Source organism: Capricornis sumatraensis, chromosome 3 (assembly GCF_032405125.1).
Source record: "Capricornis sumatraensis isolate serow.1 chromosome 3, serow.2, whole genome shotgun sequence".
NCBI classification, from domain to species: domain Eukaryota; kingdom Metazoa; phylum Chordata; class Mammalia; order Artiodactyla; family Bovidae; genus Capricornis; species Capricornis sumatraensis.
In genome coordinates this window covers 32,598,018-32,624,614 of record NC_091071.1, presented here as the reverse complement: position 1 = coordinate 32,624,614, position 26,597 = coordinate 32,598,018, and the positions used below count along the sequence as shown (strand labels likewise).

The following is a 26,597-nucleotide window of genomic DNA, read 5'->3' as shown; positions in this document are numbered from 1 at the left end:
AGGTCACCCAAGGCAGGAAAGCCTAACACCTAAATACAGGTCTATGAGTCAGACTGCCCAGAACTAACCTCTGGTTGGGCTTTGGTTACCTTACATAGGTCACTTTGCCTCTCTGAGCCTCAGTTTACTCATGTCTAAAATGAAGTTAGTAATAGTACCTACCTCATATGGTTGTTGATGTGAGAATTAAATTGCTACACTGTGTCTGGCACATAGTAGGTATTCTGTGCATCTTAGCTGTTATCATTCATGGTAGTGCTAACAGCAGAACTTAGGTTCGCTGGCTCCCAGGTATGAGATGTCCTGAATCGACACTTCTTTGGTTCCCTTTTCTGTATCACGGGCATCTTCCCACTGTGACAAAGATTCTTAGAGGAAAGATGTAGGGCTTCTCCTCCTCAATGTCCTGAACACACGTGAAACTGTTAGTCACTCAGTTGTGTCTGACTCTCTGCGACCCCATGGACTGTAGTCCGCCAGGCTCCTCTGTCCATGAAATTCTCCTGGCAAGAATACTGGGGTGGGTAGCCATTCCCTTCTCTAGGGGATCTTCCCTACCCAGGGATCAACCCCACGTCTCTTGCATTGCAGGCATATTCTTTGCCCTGAGCACATAAGTAGTGCTGAATGAGAAACCTCTGTTCACTTTCTTTGGCTCCCGCCAACCCTCGCCTTGAACAAGAGAGCCCGCTGGGAACTGTGGTAGGTGTTAATTCTCTGCATCTTTCCAACACCCCATGAGCTGACTGCTGTGTCTCCCTTCCAGGCAGTGGACAGTGCCCTACCATGGAGCTGGGACCTCTAGAAGGCAGTTACTTAGAACTTCTCAACAGCAGTGCTGACCCTTTGCAGCTCTACCACCTCTACGACCGGATGGATCTGACAGGAGAAGAAGAGATAGATCTCTGCTCAGGTGGGCTGCCCTCCCTCGGGCCCCTTTCAAGGCCTTCCGCACCCCTCAGCCCGCAGTGGAGATACTACCCAGGGGAAGTGCTGGCCGCGGAGCTCCGCTCAGCACCACGGACAGCTCCAACGGCGGGCCGGGCTCGCTCCTGGTGGGGACCCTCCCAGCCCGCCCTGCCTCTCCCTCCTTCCCCAGCAGCCTCCTTCCCAGATCTCTCCAGCTTCATTCAAGTGTCTTTTCCTCCCAGAGCCTGACACAGACACCATCAACTGCGAACAGTTCAGCAGGCTGTTGTGTGACATTGAAGGTGATGAAGAGACCAGGGAGGCTTATGCCAATATCGGTGAGAAAGCATTCTTAGCCCAGAAAAAGGACAATTCAGGGGAAAGATTCTTTTTTTTCTCTCTTGTTAATGTCTCCCCAGGAGCCAACAGGCCCTCCGTCAGAAATCAGAGCAAGAAGGATGGGAAGAGAGGGTTAGAAGGACAGCGAATTGGGAAAAGGGGAGATGAACACCAGGCAAATAAATTAACTTTCCCCATCTTCTGCCACCATTTCTATACCTTTTTCCATTTGCTGCTTTTCCTTCCTTCCTTCCCACAAAGCCCATATCATACCCTCCCTCTCTTTCTCCCCAACTCCTAAGCTAAATTAGTCTAGTATTTGTAATAGATTCCTGGGCAGTGGAGGCAGAGTGAGAAAGGGTGGTTAGGAAGCTCTTGAGATAGGCATCTGCAGTGAAAGTTTTGACTCCAGGTAATAGGGAGACATTAAAGGCTTCTGAGTGAGTGATGATAGTGATGATGCTGTTGATGGTAGGGTCTGGTGGTACCCAACACTGATGCTTACTCTTTGCACGTTCCTGTTCTAAACACTGTACACACAGAAACTTATTCAGTTCTCACAGTCATCCCACAAGGCAGGTGTGATTATTATTCCCATTTTGTACACATGGAAGCCAGTGTAACTACCATTGAGGGGGGGCATTTGTAGCCTGCTAATCACAATGTGTGTGTTATCACACTGAATCTTTCCAAAAACAGAGGAAGTAGCTACTGTCAGTATCTTCATTTAACAGATGAGGATATCGAGATTTAGAGAGATTAAAGCATCTACTCAAGGCTGCATTAGCGATAGTAACAGGCAGGTCTGAAATTCTAGCTTAGGTCTTTCTTATTTCAAAGTCCTTATTTTTAACCACAAGAACAATACTATCGGGAGTGAGTAGGTTTGCTAAGGCTTAAGATCAGAGACTGTTTTGCAGCTTTAAAAAGACCTACAGATTTTAGACAAGGGCAGACTCTTTGGGGAAGGGTGTTTCTTTTCTTTTCTTTTTTTTTCTGGTGGAGTGAAGTAAAGGATCCCTCCTTCCCAGGTTTGCCACTGTCTCATGCACAGGCTCTGCCGGATTAGGAAAACAATGTCTCCTCTTCTTTTCAGGATGCAGCCCCTATTAGGAAGTAACAACTTCTTTGTGACAACCTAGAGCAGTGGGATGGGGTGTGAGGTGGGAGAGAGAGGCTTTTTGTATACCTGTGGTTGACTCATGTTGATGTATGGCAGAAAAGCAATTCTCCTTCAATGAAAAATAAATACATTTTAAAAACAACAAAAAAGTCAAAATAAGGAGAAAAAAAAAGGAAGAGTAACAACTTGGCTATCAAAGTTCAGGCTGGATACCTGCACCCATTTGCCCTCTCAGCTGGGCACATTTGCACAGTGAACAACCTGTACAGATGTCCTTAGTGGCCTTTTTCCTGGTATCCCAAGAACTGCATCAGTTAAGAGGTCTGGCATGAACATGGCTAGTCTCTCCCCACACGTAGTTAACTCAGCATCATGCCTGCATGTGTGTGTGCATGCTCACCTGCTAAGTCATATCCAGCTCTTTGCGACCCCTTGCACTGTATGTAGCTCACCAGGCTCCTCTGTCCATGGGATTTCTCAGGCAGAAAACGGAGAGGAGCAGAAACTGCATGTGACTCAAAAATTATAGAACTGAGAGCCTACCTTCTTCCTTTCCTACTTGGGAATTTCCTTGGAAGAAGCAGAAATGCTTAGGCCTGAGAGTATTCACATTCCCTCAGAGCTGGAGACAGTAATGAATGATTTGGGCTTTTTTCCAAATCAGTTAGGATTCACTTCCCCCTTAGGGGCATCTACACAGGAAGTGAGAGCAAGTGGAGGAGGCAGCTTCCTCCTCAAATCTGTGTTCCTGGGCCTTCAGTCTTCTGAGACATCTTGAAGTATTACAGTGGCTTCCACGTGTATAAAGTGGGAATAATAATCTTGCCTGCCTTGTGGGATGACTGTGAGAATTGAATAAGTTTCTGTGTGAAACGTATTTAGAGCAGGATTGCAATAAGCATTCAGTAAGTGTTAGGTACCACCCGACCACTACCATCAACACCATCATCATTATCATATTCACTATCACATCACCACCATCCTGCTCTTACTCAGAAGCCTTTTATGGCTCCCTATTGCCTGTAAAGTGAAAGTATTAGTTGCTTAGTCATATCCAACTCTTTGCGACCTCATGGCCTGTAGCCTGCCAGGCTCCTCGGTCCATAGAATTCTCCAGGCAAGAATACTAGAGTGGGTTGCCATTCCCTGCTCCAGGGGATCTTCTCAACCCAGGGATTGAACCCAGGTCTCCCACACTGTAGGCAGATTCTTTACTGTCTGAGCCACCAGGGAAGCCCAATTGCCTGTAAAATGAAGCCCGAACTTTCCCCAACACGAAACTTTTACTGACGACATCTATTTCACGAGTTTCCTAGCCACCTTTCCTCACTCTGTCCCCACTTACCAGGAAGCCCTCCACTTTCATCTCTTAGACTCTGCCCCCATCTTTCAAGGTCTGGCTCCTGGATCCCTGCCTCTGGGAAGACCTCTCTGATTACCCCAACCCAAAATACAACCTCCTCTTACCTCTTACTATGATAGCTATCTTTCCCTTGGCCATAAGACATGCTCCACTTCATGTAATTAACCAGAAAGGGATGGCTACTCACTCCAGGATTCTTGCCTGGAGAATTCCATGAACAGAGGAGCCCAGCAGGCTATAGCACTTGGGTTTGCAAAGAACCACACATGACTTAACCACTAACACTTTCACTTTATTGAGTGTTTGCTGTGTTCTGGCTACTGTGTTGATTGCTTTAAATGCAGAGCCTCCAATCCTCACCATCCATCCCTGGGTTGTAGGTACTATTTATTCTCATTACACAGATGAGGAAATAGGGGCCCAGAGAGGTTAAGTAGACCCAAGATTGTACAGCTAGTGGGGTGAGGGAAGTAGAGCTGGAATTTAAACTCAAACCCCAGACAACTCTGGGCTTCCCTGGTGGCTCAGCTGGTAAAGAATCCGCCTGCAAAGTGGGAGACCTGGGTTTGATCCCTGGGTTGGGAAGATCCCCTGGAGAAGGGAAAGGCTAGCCACTCCAGTATTTTGTCCTGGAGAATTCTGTGGACTGTACAGTCCATGGGGTCCCAAAGAGTCAGACATGACTGAGTGACTTTCACTTCACTTTCAAGACAACTCTGCTATGCAGTGATGTACTACTTTATAGCAATAGAAAAGTTTGCATGGATATATATTAGATTAATTAATTAATATTAATTAGATTGACAGCCCATGAAGGTTCAGTGTTCCTTCACTCATTTGATCATTCATTCAGCACACATTTATTGAACCCCAGTGTGTGCCAAGTCTGAAGGGTCACAGTTCCCTGATAGTCCAAGGCCAGGCGTACAATAAGGATTTGGTGAGAAATAGTTGATTGATGATGCTTTTTCTTGTCTGGGCAGCGGAATTGGACCAGTACGTCTTCCAGGACACTCAGCTGGAGGGCCTGAGCAAAGACATTTTCAGTAAGTTGACCAGTTCTTGTTTTCTTTTTAACTTTTTATTTTATATTAGTTTCCCTGCTTGCTCGGCCAATAATCTGCCTGCAATGCAGGAGACCTAGGTTTGATCCCTGGGTTGGGAAGATACCCTGGAGAAGGGAATGGCTACTCACTCCAGTATTCTTGCCTAGAGAATTCCATGGAGAGAGGAGCCTGGTGGGCTGCAGTCCATGGGGTTGCAAAGAATTGGATGCGACTGAGCGACTTTCACTTTCACTTTTTATATTAGAGTACAGCTGATTAACGATGTTGTGATAGTTTCAGGTGGACAGTGAAGGGACTCAGCCAAATATCCTTTCTCCCCCAAAGTCCCCTCCCATCCAAGCTGCCATATAACATTGAGCAAAGTTCTGTGTGCAATAGAATAGGTTCTTGTTGGTTATCCATTTTAAATATAGCAGTATGTACATGTGATCTCAAACTCCCTAACTGTCCCTTGGCGGGGGTGGGGGGAAGTTCTTGGCTCAGCCTGCATTTCCTTCCTTGTTCCTGGGGGAGCACTGTAATACCTGAGGACCAACCCTCAATGAGTGATCACATTCCCTCCCAACGGAGTGTCAGTGGGGCCTCACCTTGGACGTCCACTGACTATGTGTTGGTGTCTTTGGTTTTTCCCCAAAGTTGAGCACATAGGATTGGAAGAAATGACCAGCGAGAGTGTGGAGGTGCTGGAGGAAGCAGGGCAGAAAAGTCAGAAAAGACGTGAGTGAGCCACCACCCCGTCCCTCCCCAACACCCTCCTCGTCATCCCCACCCCCTGGTCTGGCCCAGCCTTGCTTGACTGCTGGCCCTGCCTTGGCTCTAAACCCTGGGATGGCTCCCAGTTGCTTCCCTCGTTGAGTCCTGTCTGCTCGGCCTGGGCTTGGGAGTCCTCCCTCCTCTCCGCTCACTCCTGCCCCCTAGTGACACAGGCAGGAAGCTGATTGCCCAGGATCAACTGGCCGCTCTCCTGCTGGGTCTCTGCCCCTGGCTATTCTGGGGTCCAAATGGATCTCTGGACTCTGGCTTCTCTTTCATCCTTAGTTGTCACCCCCTGTTTAAGGACGAGCTCTTCAAGCACAGTTTTTTGCCAGCAAGATCTGGGTTTGAGTCCTGGATCTGTTATTTATAACAGATCCGTGTGATCTTGGGCGAGTACCTGCATCTCTCAGAGCCTCTTGTCAGTCTCCCTGCCTCCTTAATTTGCCCTCACCTGGCAGGCAACGTGGACTTTTAAATACAAATCAGATCGTATTTGCTGCCCTGCTGATGTTCTGGGTTTCCCCAGTGGGTCAGTGGTAAAGAATCCACCTACTGTGCCAGAGACTACTTTGGTTGAATCCCTGGGTCGGGAAGATCCCCTGCAGGAGGAAATGGCAACCCACTCCAGTAATACTTGCTTGGAGAATCCCATGGACTGAGAAGCCTGGCAGGCTACAGTCCATGGGTTTGCAAAGGGTCGAACACGACTGAAGTGACTGACACACACACACTGACCCTCCAGTGGCTACAAAATACAGGCCTGTATGACCTGGTGCTTCCCAGCTCTCCAAACTTGCTGTGAGTCTCTAGGTTCCAATCACTCTGCCTTCTTTCCATTCCTGTAACCCATGTATGTTTTCCAGCCCCAGGACCTTTGCACTTGCTGTTCTCTCTCTCTGAGATGTCCACCCCCACCCCCACCCCCAACTTCTTCCCATTATGGGCTTGGGATTCTCTTGGGTCTTGGCCAACATGCCACCTCCTCCTGAAAGCCTTCCTTGACTACGCTTTCCATATAACTTACCTCACCTATTTTCACCTTGTTTGTGTCTCTCTGTCTCCATAGCACTTGTCACAATCTGGATTTATCTTATTTATTGCCTTTGCTTAGTTCCCCCGCCATGAGGACCTTGTCCTTCTTACTTATCACTTCATCCCCAGCACCTGGCATGTGGCTGGCATGCAGGAGCACCTCGATAACTATCCATTGAATGAAAATTTCCATAAAATAGGCATAACAGTTGATCACGTGCTTACTATGTGCCAGACCATGTGTAAGCCCTGAACCTATTTATTGAATTTGAACAGGTCAACAGGTGCATGACATACAAATTCAAAATGTGCAAAGAATATTCAGTGGGAAAAAAAATCTCCCTCCCACCCTTTTCCCCCAGTCCCTCATTCTCCCTCTCTGAAGACAACCTGTGTTGCCAGTTCCCTTTTGGTCTTGTTAGAAATATTCTATGCAGGCACTTTTCTGTTGGTCCAGGGGTTAAGACTCCACATTGCCAATGCAGGGGTGTGGGTTCGATTCCTAGTCAGGCAACTCAGATCCCACAGGCCATACAGGGTGGCCCAAAGATTAAAAAAAAAAAAAGAAGAAATATTCTATTTGTCTAAAAGTCACCTCTTAAAAAAAACGTTTTTTCATGCAAATGACCACCTCCACTCTTTTTTCATGAAATGTGTCTAGGAGGTTATTTCTGTAGCACTGTTGGAAAGTGCATGGTCCTGCCTTCAGGGAATTTCCCTTCTTTCCTTTCTTCTTTCTTTTCCTTCCTTGCTCCCTCCCATCCTTTCTCTCTTCCTTTCTCTTTTTCTCTTCTTCCCTCCTTCCTTCCTTCTTTCTTTCTTTTCATTGCATAAACATTTCCCCTAATATTTTATTATGGAAAACTTCAACATACAGTAAAGGTGAAAGGGTTGTACTACAAGCAACCGTATACCCACCACTTACACCCTACCATCGGTGTTTGGCTATATCAGGTTTGTCACGTCTCTAGCCATCCCTCTATTCATTCACCCATCCATCCATGTTACTTTTGGAGCATTTCAAGGTAAACTGCAGACACCAGTACCACCCAATACATCCTTCAGTGTCCTCGTTATTTTTAGGGTATTTCACTGGGGGATGAACTATAATTTGCTTCATCAGCCTCTTGCTAAAGGACACATAGGGGTGTTCCTCATGTGTTACATGCTTAATACTCACTCACTGATTTCCAATGCACTCCTGCAAAGTGAGAATCACTGCACCCATTTTAGAGATGAGAGGTCAAAGGCTCAGAGATGCTATGAGGCAGATATACACAGCTAGGAAGGCTCCAAAGGCAGGTTGTTTTTTTCTTTTTATCGTTATTATTGTTATTTTTTTAACTCAAACTCCTCTTAGGAATTCCCTGGCACTTGAGTGGTTAAGACTCCATGATTCCATTGCAGGAGGTGAGGGTTCGATCCCTGCTCAGGGAACTAAGATCCCACAAGCCTTGTAGTGCTGCCAAAAAAAGTTTAAAAACAAAACAAACCTCCTCTGTGTCCTCTCTGTGGTTCTGCCGCTCCCTATGCTTCATTGCCCCGGGTGCTTCAAGATGGGGTTCCGGCTCAAGCAGATGAGTAGGGGCAGAAATGGTTGGGGGCAGGGGAGGGAAAGGGACCCCAAGGCCACTTCCCAGTCACTTAAGACAAGGCCTGCTGAGGTCCACAAGCCCCTCCAGCCTTGGAACAGCCCTACCCTGGGGCTGATGACCATGATGTTCTCTCTGCAGCCTTCCCAGAGGAGCTGCCTGTGGATCTGAAGCACCGGAAGCTAGGTGAGCAGGGCAGGTGGGCAGGAAAGCGGGGGCCCCTTCAGGTTCACACAGAAACTGGCATTTGAAAGTTGGGGTTCAGAGAGGCAAAGCCGCTTGTCTGAGATCACACAGCAAGTGAGAGGCGAGGCTGGGATTCAAACCGAGGTCATGATTCCATGGCCCATTGCTCTGAAGTTCAAGGACTGCTGGGAGATTCTGCCCCTCCTACAAAGCCTCTCCAATGATGCCTCCCTCCTCTTAACTCTGAGTCAGAGCTGCGACCCCCCACTCACCTCCCCCACCACCTAGTTCCACTGCGCCTGCAGGTCACCTGTCTCCTTGCAGAGTATAGTCACCTCGGACCAGCTGGTTCCCCAGTGCCCTTCCGCCCTCCTTACAGGCCCCATGCCTCAGTGAGCCTCTTCCTCCACGCTCACCATTCCCTCCCAACCCACCAGATGCTTCCTCCCCTCCCCTCCCTTCCTCTCCCCTCCCCCTTCTCCTCGCCTCTCACTTGGCTGTTTTTGGAAAGCTGGGGAAACCAGCCTCTTTGTGGGGATCAGATTGAGGAATGAAAGCCTCCGAGTCTGATGGAGGAAGCCTGGTCTCTGCCCTCAGCAAACTCAAATGTGATGGAGAAGTCAGGGATTCTGCCCACAAAGATGATAGAGAAAAAGTCTCTGTCTTCACAGAGCTCTCAGTCTGATGGGGGGAGGCAAGTGTCCACCCTCCAAGGACTTGCAATTAAACAGAGGAGATAGATTTCTGCCTCAGACTGATGGGCAGTGTTGGGGTCTCTCAGGGTCCCTGGGGGCTCAGTGACTGGCTGGAGAGGGTGACAGGGGCCTGGGCTAACAAGTCTGCCCGCCCCTAGGCTTCCATGGTAGGAAGCACTCAGGACCCAGCCATAAAGAGGAGGCTGGGGCTGGGGACTGCCTAGCACAGAGCAGTTGCTGAAATGAAACCGGCTTCACCCAGGCCTGAGGACAGGTGTTTCCTTCCACTGCCAGCAGAGAGATCCACCCTGCCCTCCTCCACCCCCAAGAAGGCCCCTCCGGACACCTCCCCCCTCCAGATCTCACCCAGCCTCTAACACGCCCCCTTCCTCACAGCCGAGCCCCTCACCATGCCCGTGGTGACTGGCACTTTCCTGGTGGGGCCAGTGAGCGACTCCTTGGCTCAGCCCTGCCCGCCGCCTTCTGCTCTGTTCAACACGGAGCCAGCATCCAGCCAGACCCGGCTGAAGGACCTGGGTATGTTAGGGGCTCCAAGAGGGTGGGCTTCCCCGCTCCCTGGAGGTGCCCCAGGAGTGGCTGTGGCAGCAGGGATAGAATTCCTTCCTTTGCCAGTGTCTCCTCCACATCTGTCCCAGCCAATCTGGTCTGTGGGTCCCCATCCACTCAGTCTGTGCTGGAGAATATGCCTTGGAGGAAACGCATCCCTGGGAGATACAGCAGGGAATCCCTTCCAATTAGGGAATTCACCCACCAGCCCTGTGCTTTCATCACTCATCAGCTGAGAACCCTCTGTGACAGCTACTCTGCTGGGTACCAGTAACAGCGCCAAGGGCAGGCCGACACAGCTGCGGCTCTCCGGTAGACTCGAGCCCTTTATAAGGGAGTCAGATATTCACTGGGGCTTCCCTGGTGACTCAGACGGTAAAGAATCTGCCTGCAATGTAGGAGACCCATGTTTGCCAGGGAGGGAATGGCAACCCAGTCCAGGATTCCTGCCTGGAGAATTCCATGGACAGAGGAGCCTGGCGGGCTACAGTCCATGATGTCACAAAGAGTTATGACTGAGCGACTAACACTTTCACTTTGTTTTCCACTAGATATTAACTCAGATGTTAATGAAGGAACTTCCCTGATGGTCCAGTGGTTAAGACTCTGCACTTCCAACGCAGGGGGGCGGGGCTGATCCCTGGATCAGGGATCTGGGAACTAAGATCCCACATGCTGTGTGCAGTGCTGCCAATAATAATAATCTTTCTAGATAATTGAAATATATATATATTTTTAAAGATTTTAATGGAGAATCCAAAAATCACCTTCTCTGTCTCTTGCAGCACCTCCTTCCAGTTCCTTGTTGAGCTGCCTGAGTCTTCCCATGGGACCCATTCAGATTATCCCCACTCTCTCCACTCTGCCCCAGGGGCTCTGGCCGATCTCAGGGACTGGGACAGGGGTCTCCAGTATACTCATCTACCAAAGTGAGTGTGTGAACCTGGGCTCCTCGCCTCCTCTGCCTGTGACCTGACTGCTCCTGTATCCCATGCCGCCCTCCCCCACTCCCACCCAAGTATTTGACAGGTGTAGCCTAGCATCTTCTCATGATCTTCCTTCCCCAGAACACCCTTCTCTGTCCCCATTTCCCAAAAATCAAAGCAGAGCTCCCCAATATGGTCCGAGTGGACCCACCACCCACCAAATGGCTAAGTGGCCTTTTTTGGGTCATTTTCCCCCACTAAGCCTTCTTTTTAAAAACAAAACAAAACAAAACTTTATTATATTTTAAAATCACGACATCATTGCATGCTAATTAACAAGCCAAACAACAGTAAGAGATACTTACAAGAGTTCCTGAGTGTCTCCCTCACTCTTTTAGTATACCGTTGTGAACAGCTTGGTGCGCATGCTTGTACAGCCTTCTCTGAACTGCCTTGTTTCCAGGTCAGCAAAGTGGTCCCTGCTGACCTGCCCCATTGAAGGGTTGTGGATTGTCCAAGGGAAGGGATGCATTGGGCTCTCAGGGAGAGAGAATGCACCTAGGAGATGCTTCTATTCGATTCAAGAACTTCCTTTCAAAGTTGCTTGCCAGTTTTTGTATAATGAACTGGTGCTCCAGGAGCAAGAGATATCTAGGAAAATGAGCTCTGGACACATAGTGGGGAAAGTGCTTAGTAGCATTTGCCCTTAAGCTCCCTATGAGATGATTGTTTCCATTTCACAGATGGGAAAACCAAGGCTCCAGAAGCTAGCTATAATTCCAGAGTTCTTTCCTCAACTCCATCCTGAAATGACTTCCTTGGGAAGTTTCCATCCCCTTTCCCCAGCCCCCCAGCCCCACAGCCTTATTTGGGGAAGGGGTGACCCAAGTGGGCTCCTAGGTGATTCTATACTCCTTTCCCATCTCATGTAGGTGAGATGCCCCCGGCCAGCCAAACACCCCCGGCCAGCAGGCCTGCTGTCCAGAGCCTTCCCAAGTCCCCAGACCGGCCTGGCTCCACCAGCCCCTTTGCCCCGTCTGCCGCTGACCTCCCGAGCATGCCTGAACCAGCCCTGACCTCCCGTGCAAACCTGACAGGTAAGAATCAGCTTGACCTCTGAGAGTTACCGGAAACAGAACTAAAGGTTCTGGGGAAGGAATTGCCTCAGACAACGAGATCCACTCACAGAGCTGCCTGCAGGAACTGGCAAGTTGTGTTTGTGCAAAACAGGACAGGGTGTCCTGGGAGGTGGGTGCATGGGAGGGTGGGCGAGGGGAACAACAGGAGAATCCATGTCAAATCTCAGCAGCTTGTTACATGGCAGGAAAACAGGCTCAAGGCAGCCTGATCTGAATTGCCAGCAGAACCTGGAGATCTTGATTTTAGCATACATATTGTGATTTCTGAAACACTGGTGAAAATTTTAAAAGTAGAGCCGGCCAAAGAAAGATGTCTCTGAGTAGGATACAGCCTCAGGTCACCACCTGGGGACACTCAGCCCATGTCAGCTCTGCTCTTAGCATACGCAAGGGACTGATGACCCAGAGGGAGGGAGGTCCCCAGGGTGCCCCTCACCCTAACTCTAACACCAGCTTCTTCCCCTCCAGAGGATGAGATATCCCCCACCAAATGCCCAGCAGCTGGCGGGGCCTCCAGCAAACTTCCCAAGTGGCCTGGTGAGTGGTGGCAGGGTCCCTTACTTGTTAGCTCATTCATTCATGTGCTCATTTGGTCCCACCATCATCCCGTCATTCATTCCACCGGCTGTGCCTACACTTGGAGAAGTGTTTACTGAGGACCTGTCCCCCGTGAGCCCATGCTACGTGTCAACATTTTCTTGTTTGCAAAGCTGGGAGAATGCAGGAGGGAAGGGTGGGTGACTGAGAGGGTGGATGAAGGCAAGAGTGGGTGAGGAGTGTGAGAGGGTAGAAATAAAAGGGCAACTTACAGAACGGCCAGACGGCTGAGTCGGACTCTGTCCCAGATACGCTTACGGGCATGAGACGTAGTCAAGTCACCAACAACCCCAGTATGACCCCCGTTTTACAGGTAAGGAAACTGAAGCATAGTGGGGTGCCTCACATGCTCAAGAGAACAGTAAAAAGTTGGACCAGATTCATGGATTCCACTATCTTAGCTCTTAACACGCCTCCCCCCATGGCCTCCCTACGGTGGAGAATAAAAGAATGTTAGCAACAAGGTCCTGCCATCTGGGACAGGGTCTTGCTCAATGTTATGTGACAACTTCAATAGGGGAGTCTGGGGAGAATGGACCCATGTACATGTCTGGCTGAGTTGTTTTGCTGGGTGCAATATCATTGATCAGCTATACCCCAATAAAAAATAAAAAGTTAAGAAACAATGAAGGCTAGTGAGTGAATGCAGTGGATAGATAATCAAGTGAGATGAGGGCATGACTGAGTGTAAGAAGGAATGAATGAGTGTCTGGATAACTGAGTGAGGCCGCTGATCAAGAAAGTGCTTAGGGAAGGCTGAGATGAATGGACGAAGAAGCTAGTGACGGGGGCCGGGCTGGCCTTACAGAGGCCAATCCTGCCGCGAGCATCCTCCCCTCCCCCAACCCCACATACCCTTTGACCTGCGCAGAGAGCGTGGAGCAGTTCTACCAGTCGCTACGGGACAGGTACCAGGCCCAGCCCGTCGGCCCAGAAGGCACCCTGGTGGAGATGGACCTGGTGAGGGTGAGGCTGGAGAAGAGCAGCGGGAAGAGCCAGGAGAGAGAGCTGGCTACCCTGGACTGGGCAGAGCGGCAGCCGGCCCGAGGGGGTCTGGCCGAGGTGCTGCTGGCTGCCAGCGACCGCCAGCAGCCCCGAGAGACGCGGGTGATCGCTGTGCTGGGCAAAGCGGGACATGGGAAGAGTCACTGGGCCCGGGCCGTGAGCCGGGCCTGGGCCCACGGCCAGCTGCCCCAGTACGACTTTGTCTTCTGGGTCCCCTGCCACCGTTTGGACCGTCTGGGGACCTCCTACCGCCTGCAGGATCTGCTTTCCTCCCTGGGCCCGCAGCCGCTGCTGGTGAACGACGAGGTCCTCAGTTACATCGCAAGGAGGCCCAACCGCATCCTGCTCATTCTGGATGGCTTTGAGGAGCTGGAAGCCCACGACGGCTCCCTACACAGCACAGGGGGCCCCGGGTTGGCAGAGCCCCGCTCCCTCCGGGGGCTGCTGGCTGGCCTCCTCCAGCGCAAGCTGCTGCGGGGCTGCACCCTGCTGCTCACGGCCTGGCCCCGGGGCCGCCTGGCCCAGAGCCTGAGCAAGGCGGATGCCCTGTTCGAGGTGGCTGGCTTCTCGGCCCAGCAGGCTGAGACCTACGTGAAGTGTTACTTTGAGTCGGAGGGGACCGCCGAGCACCAAGAGAGGGCCCTGGCACTTCTGCGGGCCCAGCCGTTCCTCCTGAGCCATAGCCACAGCCCCACCGTGTGCCGGGCCGTGTGCCAGCTCACGGAGGCCCTCCTGCAGCGGAGTGATGAAGCCCAGCTGCCCTCCACGCTCACAGGCCTCTATGTGGGCCTGCTAGGCCCAGCAGCCCGCGGTGGCCCCCCGGGGGCTCTGGCAGGACTGGCCAGGCTGGCCTGGGAGCTGGGCCGTGCGCACCAGAGGGGCCTGAAGGCAGGCTGCTTCCCGTCGGCGGAGGCAAGGGCCTGGGCTGTGGCCCAAGGCTGGTTGCGGCCCACTCCGGGGGCTCCGGAGACAGAACTGGCCTTCTCTAGCTTCCTCCTGCAGTGCTTCCTGGGGGCCGTGTGGCTGGCTCTGAGCGGCGAAATCAAGGACAAGGAGCTGCCGCAGTATCTGGCCTTGACCCCAAGGAAGAAGCGGCCCTATGACAACTGGCTGGAGGGCGTGCCGCGCTTCTTGGTCGGACTGGTCTTCCAGCCTCGCGCCGGCTGCCTGGGGGCCCTGGCAGGGCCGGCGGCCTCCACGTCGGTGGACAGGAAGCAGAAGGTGCTCACGAGGTACCTGAAGCGTCTGCAGCCCGGGACGCTGCGGGCAGGGCGGCTGCTGGAGCTGCTGCACTGTGCCCACGAGGCACTGGACCCCGGGCTCTGGCAGCACGTGCTGCAGGGGCTCCCAGCCCGCCTCTCCTTCCTGGGCACGCGGCTCACACCTCCCGACACCCACGTGCTGGGCAGCGCCCTGGAGGCGGCAGGCCAAGACTTTTCCCTGGACCTCCGCGGCACTGGCATCGACCCTTCCGGCCTGGGGAGCCTCGTGGGACTCAGCTGTGTCACCCGTTTCAGGTGGGGGCTGGGGACAGGAGAGGGGGCTCCTTGGCCTTGGGCGCCTGCAGTGCGTCTAGGTGCTGTGCTCAGTGCTGACGCCATGGGGGTCTCATTTAGAATGAATGGCAGCCAGATGAGGGCAGACGTGATTCCATCCTTTTTTTTAAGATGAGGAAGCCGAACCTCAGAGAGGGACAGTAGCTTGCCTGAGGTCACACAGCCAGGGAAGGACAGCATCATTCTTTCAACCAGAATGTGAAGACCGGCCTTAAGCCAGGCACTGGGCCACGTCTAGAATCTAAGAGTGATCTGGGTTTGAGTTCACTTTCTCCTCTCCATGCCTTGGAGATGGAAACCCCATCAAGCCACCATTTTGTCATGGTGGGATTAAGGCCATAGCCTCCCTCAACCTCCCTGCCTCCATTCTCCTGTTCCACGCCACGTTATATTCCACCATCAGCACAGTCTCCCTAGAAATTGCATCTGATCATATTCCATCCTTGCTTCCAATCTTTCAGAGGCACCCTACCTCCCTCAGGATGAAGTAAAAATTCCTTAAATTAAGGAATCTAAATCCTTCGGTGATCTGTTTGATCCTTTAATCACCAGAGAATCTCTTCCACCTTCCCCCTAAGCATAATTTACCCATGCTGTAAGGTCAACAATATTGTCATTCAACTGAGAATTTTCCACTGAGCTTCCTGGTAGCCAAAGCAAAAAAGGAAATAAAACCATTGGGAGAGTTGAGTAAACGGAAGAAGTGATAAGGGCTTGAGTGGTCATGCAAGACTCTCTAGAGGAAGTAGGGGTTGTGTTGAGGAAGGAAAGTATCTGAACAGGTAGGAGGTTCCTTCATGGAGCTGCTCCCCCTCCCCCATTATGGTCTAGCCTGGTCACCGTGCCCGGGTCTGAGGCCCTTCCTTCACAGGGCTGCGTTGAGTGACACTGTGGAGCTGTGGGAGTCCCTGCAGCAGCGTGGGGAGGCCAAGCTACTCCGGGCGGTGGAGGAGAAGTTCACCATTGAGCCTTTCAAGGCCAAGTCCATGAAAGATGTGGAAGACCTTGGCAATCTCGTGCAGATCCAGAGGTGAGGGGGAGGGGACATGGGAGGTGGTCCAGGCCACACAGGACTTAGTATCATGAGCACTTCCAGTGCCTCCTCTTTTGGGGGAACCTCCCATGGCCCTCTCCATCCCTGGGCAATGACCATCTAGAATCTCTCACTGTGGTCGCCACCCAGGCAGAAACCCCAGGATCTATCACTGTGTCTACTTCCGAACTTGCCATCATGGACCGACTTCTTTCCCAGCTAAATCTAAGGACACACTTTCAGGGACTCCCTCGGTGATCTGGTGGTTAGGACTCTGCCTTCCAGTGCATGGGGCATGGGTTTGATCCCTGGCCAGGGACCTAAGGCCCCATGTGCTGCGAGGTACAACCAAATTTTTCTTAAAAAATGAATAAATACAGCCAAGGGGATATTCTCTCCTGCTAAGTGTCCATCCAGTCACACAAGTGACACCAGGGCCACCTTTCCAGGCAGCCAGGACCAGTGTCCCCGTTTTATAGATGGCAGAGGTCTAAGGCTGAGACGGTGGAGGAGACATGACTGCAGGATAGTGTCAATCCCTCCTTGCTTCATCATGCATTGTTTGAGCACCTACTGTGCTCTCTCTGGGGTGGATGTGGGTAATGCCTCCTCTAAGGCTCTTTTGTGTGAAACACACAGTGATGCCTTAACAATATCCTTTTTGGAGGTTCTTTTCTTTTTATTAAGGGGACAACAGAAGCCTGAGGAAGGCTCTCCTTCCAGGGAATTCTAGAAACTGGGGCACTAAGACACAGAGGAAGGGGCTCAGTGACGGTACAGTGCCAGCTCTCCACTGACGTTGCCCGTTCTCTCCAGGACAAGAAGCTCCTCTGAAGCAGCAGCTGGGGAGCTCCCTGCTGTCCGAGACTTAAAGAAGCTGGAGTTTGCGTAAGCCAAGGGGTGGATCGTCTCAGGTTCCCACGAGGTTTCTCCTCCAGCGTTATCTGGGCTGGTGCCACCAGAATGCAGATCAGCCCTCAGAATTATTCTTATCCTCTCATCCTCCCCCACCACTCTGGAAACCAGCTTCCAGCAGTTGGGGCACGGCCAGTCCAGGCTAGTCCTGGAGGGTCTCACGGGTGAAGCTAACTGGCCCGTTTGCTGGTGAAGATGCTCATTCGCATCCACTCATTCAACAGATCTACTCCTCTGGCCAAGGCTACTCTTCTCAATCAGCTTGCTGTCCAGTGTAAAATTACCACCTACTGCTGTGATTAGTAGCTGGAAACTCAAGGGCTATGAGAATCAGACTTAGGGGGCTTCCTGGAGGAGGTGATTGAAGCACTAAAGCTAGGCAAAGGAATAGGAATGAACCATGCTGGGTGGAGAAATTGTTATTATCTCCCCATTGTACAGAAGAAAACACTGAGGCCTTAGAGGGTATAAATTGTTTGTCCAAAGTCACAAATGTCAGATCAGCCTGGCTGGCTCTTGCTCCAATGCAGGAAAAAGCTAAATTCATAGTTGGACCTTGTTAGGGATTTTAAATCATCTGATGATTATGAAGGAATTATTAAGCACCTACAGTGTACTCAGTGCCTTTTGTATGTAATCTCATTAATTTTAAGAGCTGGGAGATAGTCATTATTGCCCCCATTTTACAGATGAGGAAACTGAGGCCTAGTGAGATTAAGTAACTTGCCCAGGGTCCTTGATGGGGCACCCACAAGCTGCCTGCTCCTCCTGATCATTGCTCCCCTGGCCCTCCAGAAAAAGCCAAGCATTTCTTCTTTTGAACAGAGAGAGACAAGATGCCAAATTTGTGCAGAGGTTAAAAAAAAAAAAAAAGTGTTGCTGAAAAGAGGAAACATATGAAAACAAGTACCAACGACCCATTCTGGCTTTGAATTATTTTCAGCTTCAAAAGCCCCTAGCTCGAAGTCGGAACTGTGCTCTGGGGAGCAGCAGCCGTGGGATAGAACACAGTCCAAAACCCGGAGGCTAGCCACCTGCAGGCCAGAAGCCCTGAGAAGTTCTGAGGAAGGAAGGAAGGGAGGGAGGGACTATTTTGGGCGTGTGGCTGGCAGCTACCGTGTCCAGTGCCCTGTCAATCTCACCTGCCTATAGATGAGGCCGCTCAGCCACTCAGAGCCCAGCAGGGGCTGTGTTGGTGGACGCTTCTCCCGATCCAGGCCCCCTTTACCTCTTCAGCCTTGCCTCCTGTACTCTGCAGCCACCTGTATCCTCTTGATGGTTTTCAACCTCACTAGGTCTGGTCCAACCCCTGGGCCTTTGCACTGGCTTTGCCTTCTGCCCAGGACGCTTTTCCCCAGGTGTCTGAATGGCCCATGCCCACACTTTCTTCCGGTTTTCAGCAAGAGAGATCTTTTCTTTAAAAAAAAAAAACTTAAAAAAATTTCATTTACTTATTATATTTGGCTTTCCTAGATCTCAGTTGCAGCCCAAAGGATCTTTGTTGTGTCACGCGGGATTTTTCCTTGCATTGTATGAGCTCTCTAATTGTGACACGCAGACTTCTTTTCTCCATGGCGTGTGGGATCTTAGATCCCCCACCAGGGACTGGACCTCCATCCTCTACACTGCCAGGTGCAGGCTTAACCACTGGACCACCACGGAAATCCCTGAGAGAGGCCTTTTCTGTCTCCCATATTTGAACGTACAGTTCTGCCCTGCTTGCGCTGGACTTTTCTCTGTATCACTTATAATCTCCCATACCAGACAGTTTACCAGTTTCTCTGATTATCCGTCTTGCCCCTTGGTATGTTAGCTCCACGAGGGCTTTGACTTTTGTCTGTTTTGTTCACGGCGATCTGCGTTGCCAGGTTTGATGGGCCTGGCACCCAACAGGCAAGCAATCAATATTTAGTAAATGAATTCCTTGATCTTTTAAAAAACCTTCTAAGACTGGGACTCAGTTTGAGAAGACTGAGACTCAGAGGTGAAGGGATTTGTCCAAAAGATCCCAGAGAAGCTAAGTGAAAAGTGTTAGACACTCAGTCATCTCCAACTCTTTGCGACCCCATGGACTGTAGCCCACCAGGCTCCTCTGTCCATGGAATTCTCCAGGCAAGAATACTGGAGTGGGTTGCCATTTCCTTCTCCAGGGGATCTTCCTGAGCCGGGATGGAACCCAGGTCTCCTGCACTGCAGGCACATTCTTTAACATCTGAGCCACCAGGGAAGCCAGCCCAGATTCAAGTCAGATTTCTGATCCCCATCTCGTGACCTTTCATTAAGGCTGATGATGCCCAGACTTTAGGGTTTTAAAGATTGAGAATATTTCAAAGTGAATTTCAGTGACTCTGTGAAGTTACCATCTTTTAATTTATATCAGGTATGTTCATTCAAACAAGTGAAATAACCACTGATGGCACCATAATTTTATAAAAAATAAAACATTATGATGTCAAAAAAGTTCAAAGGATTTAATTTCAGAATAAAAGATGGTTCTTTACCTTGAGTACTTTAACCATATTAAGAAAAAGAGAGAGAACCCTTTGTCATCTTTATTTTTCTCATTCCCTTGAAGTCTGTTCTAAATGTCCATCCAGGCTGTGTGGCCTTACATAAGTTAGTTAACCTCTCTGTGTCTTGGTTTCCCCATCTGTAAAATGGGACTAAGAAGGGCTCCTAAATTCAGAGTCATTGTGAGGATTAAATGAGATCTGGCTGATGAACCCGGCATGTTCTTGGCATATAAAAAGTGCTCAAGAAATGGTTCTGTTTGTTATGAAATAGCAATGGAAAATATGTAAGACGTCTTTCTCAGGGCTGGAGGTGGGTCCTCAGGCCAGCATTTGGGAACCATTTCCCCAGGCCAGGGTGGGATAAGGGTGCACATGGATAATGGCAGGGGTGAGACCTGGCTCCCCACGTGGAGATGAAGGCTGGGGAGCCCCCAGCTGGGAGCCCAGCAGGCCTCTTGAGTGGGTTTTGTGAAATCTGCCTGAAGTAGAAAGGACTGGGCTCTCCCCAGATGGGGCAGGGAGGAGGTAAGGTCTCAGGTGGGCCTGCTTTCTGTGGGGTCGAATAGTGCGGCCATGGCTGTTTCAGGGTCTTGATTCTGCTATTTGCCTCTTAGGCTGGGCCCTGTCTTGGGCCCACAGGTTTTTCCTAAACTGGTGAAGATCCTCGAGGCCTTTACTTCCCTTCAGCATCTGGAGTGAGTATAAATCCTGGAATTTCTCCAAACCCTGGCCCTGTCTGTCCCCTTCTCCCTGCTTCCTTAGTGTGGCTGGTGTGAGTGACCGGATGCCCCCACTGCAGGGAAGGGATGAGAGACGGAAACAATAAAAAGAAGTTGAATCCTTTTGTGACCTTTGAGACGCTTTTACCCTCTTGTGCTGCTCCCAGCAACTCCACAGGGGATGTAAGGGTGGGGAATGTGATCCTAGTTGTACAGTTCAGGTCTCGAGAGGTTGGGGAACTTGCCCCAGCTCATGGGGCTCCCAGGAAGGAAAAACAGATTCAGATCTGTGGGGAGGTCAGAGCCTTGTTCAGTGATTGGCAGCCTGGTGCTCCCAGGCGATGAAGACGCTCTCATATTCTCGGAGCTCAGCTGCATCTGGCCGTGGTGTGCCCAGGGGTGGGGGGATCGGGGGAGGCTGCTGCTGGGTTGGAGGGTGGGGGAGAGTCAGGTGGCCTCTGGGGTGCTGGCTGATGCACCCCCATCTGATCCTACCTGCAGCCTGGACTCGCTGAGCGAGAACAAGATCGGGGACGAGGGTGTTGCCCAGCTCTCAGCCACCTTCCCTCAGCTGAAGGCCCTGGAGACACTCAAGTGAGTGGGCTGGGCTTGCCCTTCCTGCTGCGTTTGTCCCAAAGTTCCGCCTTTTCTTTCATTCCCTCATCCATTCAATCATCCATCTGTTTAGTCATGCACCCATTCATTCATTCATTTAGCCATTCTACTAATCATTTATTCATTTAATCAACAAATACTTAAGAAGCACCTATTATATGCAGACACAGTTCAATGCCCTGGAGACTCAGCTTTAAGCAAAGCAAAGTCCCTGGCCTCAGAGGTCTTCTAAGGAGGGGACACAACAAACCAAGAAACAGGTGTCATAACTGGGAAGTGTGCAGTAATGACTGTAAGCAAGGTCTAATGAGAGAAAGTTAGACTGAGGGTGGGAGCTAGGTTAGGATTTATCAGTAAAACACTGATAGTAAAATAGTAGATTCTGAATTTTAAAAAGCTGTTCTGGGTTTGGGGGAGTAGGAGATGGATGTGAGGCAGGAGTGTTAGCATGATTTTTTACTGAACCTAAAGGGATCGTTAAACTTCATGCACACTCTACTCCACAACCATGATCAGGGAAGCCACAGAATTCACCAGAACCAATTAGGGACTTCCTTGATGGAGGGACACTGAGACTTCTTAAGTAATTTAGAGTGTTTAAGGAGATAATGTGAGTGAGCTAGATTCCACTCCCATCTCCCTTCCTTCCTTCTTTCCTTCCCTGATTCCTCCCCCATCTCTGTCTCCTACGTTTGCTTCCCCACTTAGGTATCTTCTGAGCACCTCCTGTGAACTTTGCACGGCTCTAGGCACACATTTACAGTAATGAACAAAACAGACCTGACCCCTCACCTCGAGGAGCTCAAACAAATAATGTGAACCCTCATGTAATGACAGTCCTGAAAAGTGGTCCAGAGGGAAAAGAAGGGATGCTATAAACTCATAGAACAGGTGTGGGAGGAGTGCAGTCTCTCTCACCTGCATCCTCACCCCAACATCCCGCTCAGCCTCAGCATGTGCCTGCATCCTTTTACTGGTCCAGTTTACCCATAGTGCCCCTCACACAGTTCAGCACCCATGGCTCCCATCCAGGTGGACTGTCTTGCGTTTGCTGCCCTGGGCCACCCTGTGAGGAAGCGGAGGTCCCCAGCTCTGCCCGAGCCTGGGGCATGGTGCTGGTGGGAAGGGGCTTTCAGGTTTGGCCCTGAGCCCTCCCCCTTGTTGTACTCCTGCAGCTTGTCCCAGAACAACATCACCGACGTGGGTGCCTGCAAGCTGGCCGAGGCTCTGCCCGCGCTGGCCAAGTCCCTCCTCAGGCTGAGGTGAGTGGGGTCCTCATCTGTCAGGTGCTGAGCTGGTGGGCTGGGGGTGGGCAGAGAGCCCCTTGTTTACCGGCCGGGCCGCGAGGTCCCTGGAAGCAGTTGCTACAGGCTGTTCCGCTGGGCTGGTGTTGCACAGTTTGGTGGGGTTGGGGAGTGGGGGGCACCGACCTAAAAGCCAACATGAACACACCCCGCTGGAGGTGGGCGATGCCACCACCCTGGACAAGAGGGTTAGCAGTCCCCGGAGGAAGGGCAAATTCTAGGCAAGTCGTTTTCTCATCCCGTCTGTTTCCTCATCTGGAAAACGGGTACCATCTCTATGGCCTACAGAAAACGCCTGGTGCAGTGCCTGGCTCTGGCGCTTAATAGATGTTGGTCCTCCTTCCCCAGGGGATGGCAGGACTGAGCCTTTTCTGGAGTTCAGGGTTAGGGATTTCTAGAAGGCTGACCGTGCACAGGCGGCCTTGGCTGGCTCGTGTCACTCGGACACCGGTCCGTGCCTACACTGCCACCTTCTGGTGAGGCTTGGAAGAGCACATCCTGCTTTTGATTAACTTCCTGCCTGGCCTTGGACTTCCCTTGTGGTTCTGCTGGTAAAGAATCCGCCTTCAGTGTGGGAGACCTGGGTTCGATCCTTGAGTTATGAAGATCCCCTGGAGAAGGGAAAGGCTACCCACTCCAGTATTCTGGCCTGGAGAATTCCATGGACTGTACAGGCCATAGGGTCGTAAAGAGTCGGACACGACTGAACGACTTTCACTCATAGCCTGGCCTCTGGTGGTACCCGGTATTGATGGTCTTTCCAGTCCATTAGCCTTCCAGCCAGGGTCCCCGCCTGCCATTGCACAGGCTGTGTGCTGTGCAGCTTGTACAGTCTATGTTGGCACTGCCTAGGGTTGTGAGGGCATCTAAGATTCTTTAATGTCAACTGTGGGCCAGAACCTGTGCTAGGAACTAGAGATACAGCTGTGAACAAAACCAACACAGGTCTTACTTTTGAGCTCCTTGCTTAATAAATAAGCAAATGAGTAAACGAAGTATTTAAAAGGCTGATTCATGCTGGGAAGGAGGAAACTAACAAAGGCCAGGGAGAGGACAACAGGGAGGACTGAGTTCACCAGGGAGGTCAGGAGAGCTCTGTAGAGGCGGCCCTCCCCCTCCGGTGGGATGCTGTCAGGGAAAAGCATTCCAGGAAGAGGGAATAGCAGATGCAAAGGGCCTAATGTGGGAAAGGGGTTGGGTCCTTCAGAGCCATAAGTGGGCTGGGCCCCTGTGGCTGGATATAAGAAACTAGGGCCAGAGGGGAGATGAGGCGAGAAAGGTCAGGGAAGGCCAGACCATACAGGGAGATCTTCAATAGGGCCGGGAGGGAGACTGGGGGTTTTCTGGTGTGAATGGAGAAGCAGGTGGGGCCGGTGGGGGTGATGTGGGTTCTGGGCTTTCACTGCTGCGGCCCAGGTTCTATCCCTGACTGGGGAACTGAGACCCTGCAGGCTGCACAGCATGGCCGAAGAATGAAAAAAAAAAAAAACCTCGTATCTTAAGGACTTTAAGATGCCTTCCATTGGTAAGACATTAAGAGGACAAACCACTGATAACTAAACGATGACATCCTTTGATTATCAGACACATCCTGATCTCAGTGATTTTCAAATGTGAGCACGTACCTCTTGGCATCAGTGAAATATGGGAAGAATCCTCTCCCTGTGGCGGGGAGGAAGGGCCCCCTGGGTTCTAAGGTCCATCCCAGGAGGAGACTGCGAAAGCTCTCCCTGCTTCCTGCCCTGGTGCGAGCCGACTCACGACTTCAGGGGTCCCCGGAGCTTAGAGTGAACCCCGTTGCTGCAGTGTAGCCCCACTGCTTTTACATGCGGTCCTGCAGTGCTGCTCTGAGGCCGGGTCAAAGCAAAGTCACGGCCTTGAAATCAGAACCGCGGCCGCACCTGGCTTGTTATAAGGACTCTTGTTAATGAGGCGTCCGCGACACCCGTGTTTCTACTTTTGACACTGCTGGTGGTGACTGAGTACCCTACAGAAACCCAAGCCTGCCCAGTGACTCTGGGTTTCGCTCTTCCCTGCTATATCCCCAATGCTGGGCACACTACAGTAACTGATATAACCTCACACCTGCCCCCCTCCCCAACCCGGGGAGATATGATAACCATAGTTAACAAGTAGTTCATTCCACATGTCGGGCCCTATTCTGGTGTTTTACCAACACAAACTTATTTACTCCTCCCCACTGTTACTCTAACATGCCCATTTTATGGAGGCGCAAACTGAGTCACAGGGATGCTGAGTAACTTGCCAAAAGTCAGGCAGCAAGCTGCAGAGCTGGGATTTGAACTTGAGGTGTCCCTGGCAGGAAGCTACCTCCACTAGGTCCTGCTGCTTCCCCAGACTCACTGAGTAACCACGGAGAAGTTATTCGGTTTCCCCCTCTGTTGAATGGGGCTGTAGTCCCAGCTGGTGTGTCTGCCACTAGGCCCTGACCCCCCAGCACCCCTGGCCCCTGGCCTGACCTCTGTCTCCCACAGCTTGTACAATAACTGTATCTGCGATGCGGGAGCTGAGAGCCTGGCGCACGTGCTTCCAGACATGGTGTCCCTCCGGGTGCTGGAGTGAGTGTGGGAGCCTGGGCCATGCGGGCAGGGCTTGGGAAGACCGGGGGCCTCTTGCTGGCACCGTGGGAAGCGCTGGTTGTCGAGAGCATGGTGCTGGCCTTGGTCTGAGGCTGGATGGTCCCCAGGGCCAGGATCCACAATGGCCTTCTCTCCCCAGCGTCCAGTACAACAAGTTCACAGCCGCTGGGGCCCAGCAGCTTGCCGCTGGCCTGAGAAAGTGTCCTCAGGTGAAGACACTGGCGTAAGTCTTGGCCGAGGTGGAGGGGGAGTCAGCATGGGGTTCACCTGAGCTCAAATCCCACTCTGCCCCTCTCCAGAGTGTGACCTTGGGCAACAAGACATGTCACCCTGCTGGCCTCAGTCTCTTTTCTTATTTTTGCTTCAGCTTAGGGGATCTTAGTTCTCTGACCAGGAATTGTCCCTAGGCTCTCAACAGTGAGAGCGCTGAGTCCCATCCACTGGACTGCCAGGGAATTGCCTGGCCTCAGTTTCTTCATCTGTAAAATGGGAGTGATAATAATATTTACCCCCAAGCAATTTTGTGGGGTTTAAATTAGTCAAGATACTTAGGACAGTGTCTGGTACACGAAAAGACTTGATATAGTGAGCCGAACAATACGAAATGGCTTTTATCTGTTGACCTATGTGCTGTGCTGTGCTTAGTTGCTCAGTTGTGTCCGACTCTTTGTAACCCGCCAGGCTCCACTCTCCACAAGGATTCTCCAGGCAAGAGTACTGGAGTGGGTTGCTATGCCCTCCTCCACTGTGGACCTACACAACTGTCAACTTCATATGATTCAGACTTATTATTACCTCACTGTGATGTCCACTGTCCGACACTGTACTTTATAACCTTTCAAACCGCTGTCGTCTACATAATCCCTCATCTCTTGCTAAGAGGAGCAGGCTGGCTCTTGTAAGACTCACTATGCAGACGTGAAGAAGGCACAGAGAGGTTAGCTAACCTTTCTGAGATCACACCGCAAGTTCTCTACCGTTGTTGTGGTCCCGTCGCTCAGCTGTGTCCGACTCTTTGCAGCCTCAGGGAGTGCAGCACGCCAGGCCTCCCTGTCCTTCACTATCTCCTTGAAGCAGAATCAAGTTTAAAAAGAGGGGGTCACTAAACTTCTGGTGTCCCCATGACCCCACACTAAGCTGGGTGGGAGGTGGAATTTGGAGGCAGCTTGTGTTGGGGACTCCAGACCACCCCGCGTCCTCTGACCTGGCCTCCGTGTGCCACGCCCCCTCACAGGATGTGGACGCCCACCATCCCCTTTGGCGTCCAGGAACATCTGCAGCAGCTCGACCCACGAATCATTCTGAGATGATCCAGGCTGTGGCTGGGACAAGGGAACTGAGGTGAGCTTGGGAGGGGAGAGCCCTGGGGGGCTCCAGGGACAGGGTCCCAGGAAGTCAGTGTCCGGAAAAGGTGGGCGGGGCAGCAGCTAGGAGCTGGGGGACCGCTCCTGGACCCGTGTTCTGTCTGCCACCCCCTACCCCGCCTCCTTCTCTGCTGGGGTGTCTTCTAAAGGCTCTGAGGACTTGGGCCCTGGGGATCCTCCCTGTGGTCATGTCTGGGGGCCCCGGGAAGGACAGGCAGGTCAGCGTGCATGCCTCGCAGCCCTCAGCATTGGAAGGTCTTCCTCTGAGGATGCCCCGGCTAGCCCGGCTGCTATCTCAGTCCTCTGGCTGCCCCGTTGCCCGGCCCTGTCTTCAGAGGAATTCGTCCTACCGATTTCTGTGCACGTGACTGCCCTCTCACTTCCGTGCGCCCCCTGACCTGGGATGTCCCCTCGTCCATCCCCGCTCCCCTCCCATCCCCGGGCTCGACCATGCTCTCGCCGTGTGCTGATCTGCCCTGTCCTAAAGCTTCCTCATCTCCCCCCTCCCAGCCTCCCACAGCATGCTCTCCGAGGACACTGACCGTGCTGGACGCTCGCCTGGTTCTTTGGGGATGCGGGTTTCTTGGCCGGTGTCCCGTGGGATGTGGTATTGTGGTACCCAGCCCCGGTGACTCAGGGTCGGCCCCCGCCCAGCTGGGGAGAGGACCCGCTGCCTGCTCTG

General features: G+C 51.8%; 1 protein-coding gene across 1 annotated transcript; it reads left to right on the top strand.

The window, feature by feature from the left end:
- Window positions 1–771: 771 nt before the first annotated feature.
- On the top strand, window positions 772–26,597 carry CIITA (class II major histocompatibility complex transactivator). The gene is made up of 18 exons (XM_068967828.1): window positions 772–913; window positions 1,152–1,247; window positions 4,718–4,780; window positions 5,438–5,518; window positions 8,323–8,367; window positions 10,415–10,558; window positions 11,488–11,652; window positions 12,163–12,231; window positions 13,163–14,813; window positions 15,724–15,882; window positions 16,702–16,773; window positions 19,928–20,008; window positions 20,534–20,626; window positions 21,823–21,909; window positions 24,447–24,530; window positions 24,691–24,774; window positions 25,786–25,892; window positions 26,426–26,597. Exons 1-17 carry the CDS (start codon window positions 787–789, stop codon window positions 25,859–25,861), a joined length of 3,177 nt encoding a protein of 1,058 aa, XP_068823929.1. The 5' UTR covers window positions 772–786; the 3' UTR covers window positions 25,862–25,892; window positions 26,426–26,597.

What these genes read in the sequence shown, in the direction of transcription:
- CIITA (XM_068967828.1), top strand. Translation starts at nt 787, where the DNA reads ATGGAGCTGGGACCTCTAGAAGGCAGTTACTTAGAACTTCTCAACAGC. An exon ending in TCTGAAGCACCGGAAGCTAG is followed by an intron (nt 8,368 to 10,414) that starts GTGAGCAGGGCA and finishes TGTCTCTTGCAG; the next exon opens with CACCTCCTTCCAGTTCCTTG. An exon ending in AAGGCCCTGGAGACACTCAA is followed by an intron (nt 20,627 to 21,822) that starts GTGAGTGGGCTG and finishes GTACTCCTGCAG; the next exon opens with CTTGTCCCAGAACAACATCA.